This window comes from Dermacentor silvarum, chromosome 1 (genome assembly GCF_013339745.2).
Source record: "Dermacentor silvarum isolate Dsil-2018 chromosome 1, BIME_Dsil_1.4, whole genome shotgun sequence".
In the NCBI taxonomy this organism is placed as follows: Eukaryota; Metazoa; Arthropoda; class Arachnida; order Ixodida; family Ixodidae; genus Dermacentor; species Dermacentor silvarum.
The window spans coordinates 348,334,230-348,343,405 of NC_051154.1; the positions used below are offsets into that span (position 1 = coordinate 348,334,230).

Sequence of the window (9,176 nt, forward strand, 5' to 3'; positions counted from 1 at the left end):
CCTTGGCCCGTAAGCGCCGTGACTGTAGCACTGAGCTGTACCTTGGGTGAATAAACCCGTGTTTGTTGGCGATCTGACTCCGGAGCCTTCTCTGCGCCGTGTCGGAGAGTCGACGAACCCTGCCGTAGCGCCTTTGTGCGTTGCGGAGTGGAGGATCGTCGTGCCCTTTCCTGACCGTCGCTCGTAGGGTAAGCCTTGTGCAAACCCATCTCCACATACTGTCTGCGTCATCACGCTGTCATCGTGATACCATCGCCATCATGGTCATCTCATCGTCGTCCTGCCGTTGTGGTCCTACCACCTTTGCCGTTTCATAAACATCATTCCTTCGTCATTCCATAGTCATCCGTGCGCCGGCGTCATACCGTCGTCGCCGTGCTCATGGGCGACGTTGGCAAGCGAGTGCCATAGCAACGTGGGAGGACACCGGATTAAGTCAAACATAGCCAAAGCAACGGAATTCTCAGAATGAGAACTACAGAGGATAAATAAACTTGACACTTCATAAATACGGTGTGTCGCTATATTGCTCAAATGCCAATCGGATTACCATCGACGGCCATCGTCAGATGAGTTCTGCCATATTTCTTTCTTTTTTCATTTCACTCTTCAGGTACATCCACGATGAAGCCGGCCTTCGGTTTCTCCATCGAGGCAATCCTACGAGACACGCACCCCTCGGCCACAGACCAGATATCTCTCAAAGGTGAGTCCTCCCCGCATCGTGTTCTTCTCTGCAGTTCTCGTACAGAACTGAAACCGAATCCACCATTTGTAAGTGGAGTTTGTCCATCGCTGGCGGCCGCCTTCGGTAATTGTTTGTCCAGCATCAGGAGTGGCTGGAATGTGCTGTGGCGAATAACTATAGCGTAAGAACTTTTTTTTTTGCGAAAGCGGGCCCTGCTATTCTGCATGCAGCTCTTACTGTCTTGAATTTTCCATACGAGGAACCAGGTGTGCGTGATAGCCCGTGATCTCATGTAGGCCCACTATGTGCTTTCATACGGTGTTAGCACGGGCCGATGAGCCTTCACCGAACAAGATTTTCCAAGGCGAGCTTACCGTAAATAGCATATGCGAAACGAGGCGTCAGGCCCGTGTACCAGGCCACAACAGGGGTTCCCTTCGTTGTATTTCTGCTGCGACCCTGAGACCGCGAGGACGCTCCGCGCTGCACTCGAGCAATGTGGGCCGTATGCGGCAACCTGCGTCTCGTAATTCACTAAGCTCACGACTAAGCTCAAGAACAAATACGGCCAGTGTGCGTGCGTGCGTGTGCGTGTAATGACTGTTTTCTGCCGGACGTTGTTGGAGCGCCACAATTTTTATGTTGAGCGAGGCATCTTCCGATAAGAAGGTGTCCAACGTCGTCGCGTGCTGTATACTTACTTGCGTATGGTCACTAAACAAGAACCGTATTCCACGTAAATACCAAAGGAAGCTTCCCTTGAATTGCAGTTCCCAGAGCGCGCGTGGGATCCCCATATTTTGTTGTTGTTGTTTTTTTTTACCCCCTTCAAAGCTGTGATGTTCGTGTTCGCTCCCACAATGAAGTGATACTAACTCGCCCAAGTCGCAGTCTTGGGCGAGTTAGTATTATTAACTCCCAAGGAACGCTTCTGATGTCCGCTTCTTCCCCATTGTCCTTTCTCGCCTTGTGCCTGCCGCTTCTAATAATCGGCGCACGTGATCGCAGAGGTCGGCGTGAGTGGTGAGGACGAGGCAGACCCCGAGCCCATGCCACGCTACCCGTCCCTGGGCGTGGCCGAGCAGCTGCTGCTGCTGCCCCCGACGCCCTGCTACGGGATCCACCAGCCATCGCCGCTCTCTGTCGGCCCGCAGCCACACGGAGTGCCCCTCGCGGCAGCGGCGGCGGCAGCGTGCTGCGGCGGATGCCTGTCGCTGCAGTTGCTTTCGTGGGGCGTCTGCCAGCCCCTGACCGCGGCGGCGTTGCCGTCTACCGCTGCCGCCGCCAGCCTGCCAACGCAGCCGGCACAGGTAGGAGGGTATATCAACCCCGAAATGGCGGACCTCTGCATAGAGCACCTATCCCGTAGCGAGGCGACTTGACTGTGTCGTTCGCAAATGTGGCGTCGCGTTTACAAACGCCTGCTGTTTTCTATTCGACACGATGGGCAGATTGTCGCGCAGCTAGTTCCGTAGCCACGAAACCATACATGCGGTGTGTCCCAGCTAACGCAGGCCGCGCTGTGTAATAAAAAAAAACGAGGAGGGAGGGCTACGAGATACGACGATGGGACCGGCAGTTTATTAGCAGTCACCTTGTGCACGCTAGTGCCATTTTCTGTTATCATTCATAAGGGGATTATTCCAAGTTAATTGCCTACGATTATCATTGCTTGCATACTGGCGTAAGGTCATGTCAACTAGTGCACCACATTCGAAAACATAATATTCAAGTTTCCGGCTCGCTACATTTTCCACAGTTATTTTTTCCTCGTTTCAAAGCTGTGGCGCAAAACGTGGAACAAAAAAAAAAAGAGGCTTAGAGGGGGGAGGGGGGCAGTGAAAATGAGCCCGCGCGTTACGACATCAGCACTCTCGATAGGTCGTGTTTCAGAGGATCCACACTAATGATTGGCTGACTTGGCGATGATGGCGATCGGCGCACTACGGAAACGAAGGACAAAAAATCCAAAAAGTAGCGAGGACACAACGCGGGTGTCTTGGTGACGACGAAGAAGTTGTTAAAACGTTTATTTATTAAAAATTCGCATTTTCGCTGGAAAGCCGAAGCATTGATTGTAATAGCAAATTATTAGACAGCTGTACAAAGTAAGATTCGTAGTTTTATCGGCCGTATAAATTGCAGTAAACATTTGCTTACTAATTAAGTTAACATTCATGGTGCCGCGCGCCGTACGGGCAAACATGAATAGATCGCACTAGATGACCGCGAACACTCGCTGTCACAACGCCGGCGTGATGAAGAGCGGCGAAGTAATTCCCCTTCGTGCTGCCTGACGCTTCAACGCGAACTCGGACACAGCGCACTAAGCCATCAGTGTTCTCGTGTCCCTGGGCCGTGTAGTGCGCAGCCGCGGCCGGAGAAAAGTGACGCGCGCTCTCCCTTGTTTGGCGAAGCAATTTAGGGGGCAGTTTCGCACACTCTTCGTTTCACGGCAATCCCCGAGTTCACGTGGCCGTTGTGCTCTGCAGGCGGTACGCACTTGACGCGGAGGCGACGACTCAGTGACGTCGTCTCTGCAGGCAGGGAGAGGGGCTCCTCCGCGAATAAGGGCGGGCGGGCTGCCCGTGCGGCTCCCGGCTGTGTTTACGGCAGGTCATCGGTGTAATATACTAGTTCACAAACAACGGTCGCAATCGGGTGGTCGGCGCATCGCGCTTGTTTGTATACAATGTCCAAACCTGGCGAGGATTCGTCGACGGGAGATAAGGTCACACAGTACCGCACTCTTGCTCCTCAATTCGTAGCGGCAGCTCATTCATTTTACGACCCCGCCGACAAGCACCGCCCCGCTTCGTTTCCTGTCCAGTGCACGCCACACCCCTTGTTCAATGTTTACAGCTGTCGTGACAAAGACATTGCGCTGCAGTGCCTACATATCTCAGAGAGATATGGATTGCAAAGTGCGTGAGTCCACGCTTATCTTCAGTAGCATTGCAGGAAACACGATCTTTTGTGAATTTCATTTTTCACGGCTCATACTGGTATAGGTCCTCATGCTATGCAAATGTCCTTAAGCAACATTCGGACCTATCGGAACACGTTACTAAAACGCGGAGTGAAGTAGAAGAAGAAACGTGATACACGCGCCGCTTCGCCGAATGCCTCTATAGCATCTGTCCACACGTGATACATTCACGCGTTTCCTGTCGTGCAGATTCGTGCCGGGTATGCAAATGACTACTCCAGAAATTCGCCAGGTATAATTACGTTTCTTCAAAGGGAAAGTTCCTCCACCTTGCAGATTTGTGTACAACTCACTTGCTTAATGTTCCTGCCAGAGTGTCGAACCGAAACGTTTTTGCTTATGATTTTAGTTCCGGTTCAGCGAAAACTATTCAGTTCCGTTCCAACCCCGGGGCGAAAATATAGCTATTCAAACCGGTTTCTAAATGGTTCACGTTAATTTGCATAACCGAAGAATAATTACAGGAAAACAGCTTAAATTTATTTTGTACAAAAGCTGGACGCTGCTGCTAAGCTGCACGGATAGATTACGCGTGTTGTTCTATAGGCCGCACGCAGTTAGTAGGTGCAAAAGAATTATGTAGATACATTACCAATGCTGCAGTCTATTGGAAGCGAAGCTTTAGAGAGAGAGAGCAGAATTTATTGAGGAAACGCATACAGTCCCGTAGCCTGCTACTCTTCTTTATGAAGAGAGAGAGAAACAACTTTCACTGAAAACGGCAAGTGTAAGGGGATGTTTATCTCCCCTCCCTTAGATGACGGCCAGGAGCCCTTGGGTCCTAGCGGCATCTTCGGCTTGCCTGATGACTTTCACCCCGAACATCACCGAGAGCGGAGGAATGCAAGAGCGAAAGCACTGCGTAAGAAATTTCAAAACGATGCGAACGTGGTCTATGTAGACGCGGCGCAATATGCAGACGGTCGACACATGGCAGTGGTGGCCTCAAATCAAGCGGGCCACTCGCTTGCCAGCGGCACCATTAAAACAAGAAAATCAGAAATCGCGGAAGAAGCGGCCATAGCGCTGGCGCTCGCCTCCACAACGGCCAGCGTAATAATCAGTGATTCTAAAAGTGCGCTTCATAACTTCGCTAAGGGAAGGGTCTCCAAAGAGGCGCTAAGGATCATAAGTAACTTTCGCGGGGAGCGTGACGTTCATGTCATATGGACGCCCGCCCACTCCTCCCTCCCGGGCAACGAAACCGCCCACATTCTAGCTCGAGAGTTAGCGAGCCGACCAGGAGCAGGAACAACGTGGGGCCCGAGTGCGAAGAGACCGCATGGTCACTTACAATGAAATCACCAAACACTACAGATTAGGGAGGCAGCATTACCCTCCACCACACTCCTCATTAAATAAACAGCAGGCGACAGCATGGCGCCAACTACAAACAAACACCTTCCCAATCCCGATCGCCTACAATCATTGTTATCCAGAGCTCTACTCAGATAAATGCAAAGACTGCAATCAGCGGGCAGGCCTCAGACACATAATCTGGGCTTGCCCCAACATACTGGAGGGGCCAAACAACAAGTATACGAACGCGGAGCAGTGGGAGACCGCGCTGCTCAGCTCAGACAGCGAGCACCAACTGATGAGAAATATTTGGGTAATGATGAGGATAGCCAGTAGGATGCGACCGTATACGCGTTCGTGACCGAATGTCCCATTCACAGCTTTGAATCTAAGCCGGCGTTAACTAAAATGTTTGAGAGAGCTTTGATGACTCATTTTGTTGATATTATGTTTGGCCAAGGCCCCAGTAACATTAATTTTTGTTCAACGGCTTGAAGAGGTCTGCATTACGCAGTCATACTGGCGACCAGGAACAATGTGCTCACTTTCTCCACGCATCGCATGCGATGCAAATATTCTCGCGTAAAGAGATCGAGTTTATAACTTGACATTTGTGACAATTTTCTTGTGCCTGTCACAGTCCGCATAGCCGCGGTGATGAAAGAATTGCGGTCCACCCTTTAGAATGGCATGGGGACAAACATGCCGCCATAGAGGGTCATTTTTACTTTTGTATGAGCAAGATCATTTCCCTGTACAATGCGATGTCATTTTCTTTAAAAAACAGTGTGGAGTTCCACAACGGCCGAAGGCAGAACATAGTAAAAGTTTTGCCTCACGATACATTTATGTATTTACTGCTTTAATGAAGCACTGAATGCTACATTAGCAAATGCAATGCATGCAATTAATATCGTGTTACGTTGACACAGCGATGTCACGGGGACTCAAGTGTTCTATAATGTTTGTAGAGGCACGAATGGTCATGACAGGTGTATGCGCAGAGAAGTAAAACCCATAGTAAGTAAATACTCTTAAGGATTCTGTACCATTTTTGCCAAAATGGCACATACAAATTCTGGCGGATTGGCCAACAATGGGCCCATACACAAAAGCACCTACTACATACGAATTGCTAGCCGAAATAAATTTAGGAAGATCAAAGAAGCCGTTGAATACCATGCACTGTTTAACTAAGTGGTCTGAATTATATCTGACCCTGACGAAGACTCATATTCTTGTTGAAACGTTGGCTCCAGCGACATGCCTTCTTCTGCTATACCGGGTGCCCCAACTATCATGCACCAATATTTAAAAATATCCAAATGCCCCGTATCTGGGCAGCACCAAGGTAATGTTGTTTGCCGTCGCTTGGTGATACTCAGATTATTTTTGCAGTCAGACTAATTACATAATTAGTCTTAATTAATTAATCAACTTCTCAAATATTACAATTATATGAAAAGTGTCAATGAGAAAATTGTAGAGCAGCATGATAAACTCCCGATACAAGTTTTTTCTGCTCAATACGGGCTACACAAAAGTGTTTTTTCCGAGCGTGAAAGATGCCCCCGAATACAGGCAAAATTGCCGCGCGACTGGCCGCTTCGAGGCACTTTGCGTGTATTCGCGGACTTTGCGGTGCCACTTCGCGGTATTCGCGAATCTTAACTGTGCCTAGTTCCCCTTCTCCAATTGCTCCACAGATCGTCTCCACCAAGACGGCAGGTCGTACTTGTTTATTATAAATAAAAAATCTGCAACAACCCGGGACGGTAGGTAAAGAAAGCTTCGATTTAAAAATCGCGTTGCGGAAGCACATGTCAGAAGCAATGTCATTTCTATTGCACCCAATTTAATTCACATACCAGTCCGAGCAAATGCTATCACCCAGCTAGGAAGCACTTGTAATTTTTGAACTATCATACATTACGAACATTCCACCTCTATTTCTTTAGACCCGGATACAATCGGCTGCCACGCTTCTGTTATCTGGGCGGGGCCTCTCCTGCCTTCTTTAGTTGTACCCGACTATAGAGTAATAATTTTCTTTGAGAAAACGGGCCCTTCATTCGCGAAATATTCGCCCGAGCAACGCTTTGTCAAGAGCGCAGACAACGTTACAGCTGTACATGTGGCCTCGTCTCGCGCAGGCCAAGGCGACGGCCGAGCGCTGCTTCTCGTGCGGCCAGTGCGGCAAGCGCTTCAAGCGCTCCTCGACGCTCTCGACGCACCTGCTCATCCACTCGGACACCAGGCCCTACCCGTGCCACTTCTGCGGCAAGCGCTTCCACCAGAAGTCCGACATGAAGAAGCACACCTACATACACACCGGTGGGTGGTGCGCCATGCTCTCGCGCATGCATGCAGTTGTGGAACGAATGCGCAATGTACGTAACAAACAATTTGGGCCCGTTCAAAAAACGCTACAAATGCCTGTTCTCAGTGCGCTGTGGTCTTCAAAGTGCCTCGGGTCCCATTCTTCAACAGCAATTTCTCTGAGCGAGAATTAGCGAGTGAAGGCTTTCTTCAATTTCTGTCATGTCGGCCGCGGTCTCTTAAATTGCTTTGTGTAGCGTATTTTCGCACTACCCTTTGCCACGGCCGCATTTGCCACGTAGTAATCGAGCGTGCAACAAACAGTCATGGTTCGCGGAAGCCACAGTCAGAACCTTGTGATGTATATATACCTGTAGGCTGTACTTATTCGTAATCCGGCCGGAGAATATCAAGATTCTCGCTCAGTTGTCATCGTCGATGATTTGCCTTGAACACCTCTCGTGAATTTTTCGCAGTGATTGTGCCATTGTTTCGGACACACAACTTTGACCGCTGTCTTCGCTACAATTCCATTTAGAAGTTTCGCGGTTTTGTGCCGATGGTCATTCACCAAGACACGAAGCCATTAACAGCAATACAGGGGCCGAATTCACAAAAACGTTCGTACGCTAAAGCTGTTCGTAGAAGCAGGTCCGCTAATGATAAGTGCAACACCAATCTTGGTGTTGCACTTATCATTAGCGGAGGCCAATGGCAAGCAACGCTCACGAACGAAATGCTTTGGGAATCAGGCCCCTGGATAGCAAATATGGCAGACTTTGACAGTGTTCAGAAATTCTGGAGCAAAGCTTGCAGGGCCGGTATAATGTAATGATTCCTTTCGATCGATCATATTCCTTACTTATCACCTACCGTTCGCGGCCGGCCGATCCCGGTGATGGCGTAGCGAGCCTCGCGCCGCTCGGGAAAGCTGCAGCCGAATTCACAAAGCTTTTCGTTCGCATGTGATCGTTGCCATTCGCCGGCCGCCTCAGGTAATAATATGTCCATCATCGGGATTGGCTAGAATTTGCTCTTAAGAACAATTCTAGCGTCAGAGCTTTTCTGTGAATGCTAGCCCAGATGAAGAGCGATAAGGAATATAGCTTTGGAATAGAATCGTTACATTGTCGCCGCCCAGATCTTATTGTGCAAGCTCCCTCGGTTACGAAAGCAACTGTCTTACACAAAGTTTGTTGCGCGCGCGTGTCTCTGCCGCCTCGCAGGCGAGAAGCCGCACAAGTGCGTGGTGTGCGGCAAAGCGTTCAGCCAGTCGTCCAACCTGATCACGCACACGCGCAAGCACAGCGGATTCAAGCCGTTCGCGTGCCGCATCTGCGGCCGCGCCTTCCAGAGGAAAGTGGACCTGCGCCGGCACACGGACTCCCAGCACAGCGCACCGGCTGCCATGCGCGGCCAATCACCGCCAGCCGTTACGCCGCCGGTTGATCGCACCGTCCCGGTCAGCGCATCGCCGGCGGCCGCCAGCGCCTGCATGCCGTAGTCGAGCGCCACGCTATATCGCCTGTGCACCCTATACCTTTGTCAAAAGCTTCCAAGTCAACGTAACAAGACATACGGCGCTATTCGGGACATTTTGTCACATTCCGCCGTGTTGTCGCATTCCACCGTGCTGGCGTTTTGAGCCAATCAGAGGAGCCGTAGCCGCCCCGTTGTCCAATCAAAACTGACAATATGGCGAAATTTGACGATGTCCAGAAAAGCAGCCAGTGGGTCACGGGAAGATGGAGGTTTGAAGTGAATGGTTGAACCAAGGGATATCTCTCTATGTTGGAGCCAATGTTTAGGCAAGGGGTCTCGTCTTCGTGCTGACGAAGACTCGTCCCCTATAGTCTAACCATTGGCTCCAGGCTGAGAGAT

At 50.3% G+C, this 9,176-nt stretch overlaps 1 protein-coding gene across 1 annotated transcript; it reads left to right on the forward strand.

Moving 5' to 3' along the window:
* The first annotated feature begins 624 nt into the window (after nt 1-624).
* Nucleotides 625-8,799, forward strand: LOC119444589 (zinc finger protein sens). The gene is made up of 4 exons (XM_037708964.1): nt 625-706; nt 1,697-1,998; nt 7,130-7,310; nt 8,522-8,799. The coding sequence occupies exons 1-4, from the start codon at nt 625-627 to the stop codon at nt 8,797-8,799; spliced, it is 843 nt and encodes a 280-aa protein (XP_037564892.1).
* The last annotated feature ends 377 nt before the right edge of the window (nt 8,800-9,176 follow it).

Bases quoted from the DNA above. Each gene is read 5' to 3' on its own strand.
- LOC119444589 (XM_037708964.1), top strand. From the start codon at position 625: ATGAAGCCGGCCTTCGGTTTCTCCATCGAGGCAATCCTACGAGACACG. The intron at 1,999-7,129 runs GTAGGAGGGTAT...CGTCTCGCGCAG, and splicing joins TGCCAACGCAGCCGGCACAG to GCCAAGGCGACGGCCGAGCG. The intron at 7,311-8,521 runs GTGGGTGGTGCG...GCCGCCTCGCAG, and splicing joins GCACACCTACATACACACCG to GCGAGAAGCCGCACAAGTGC.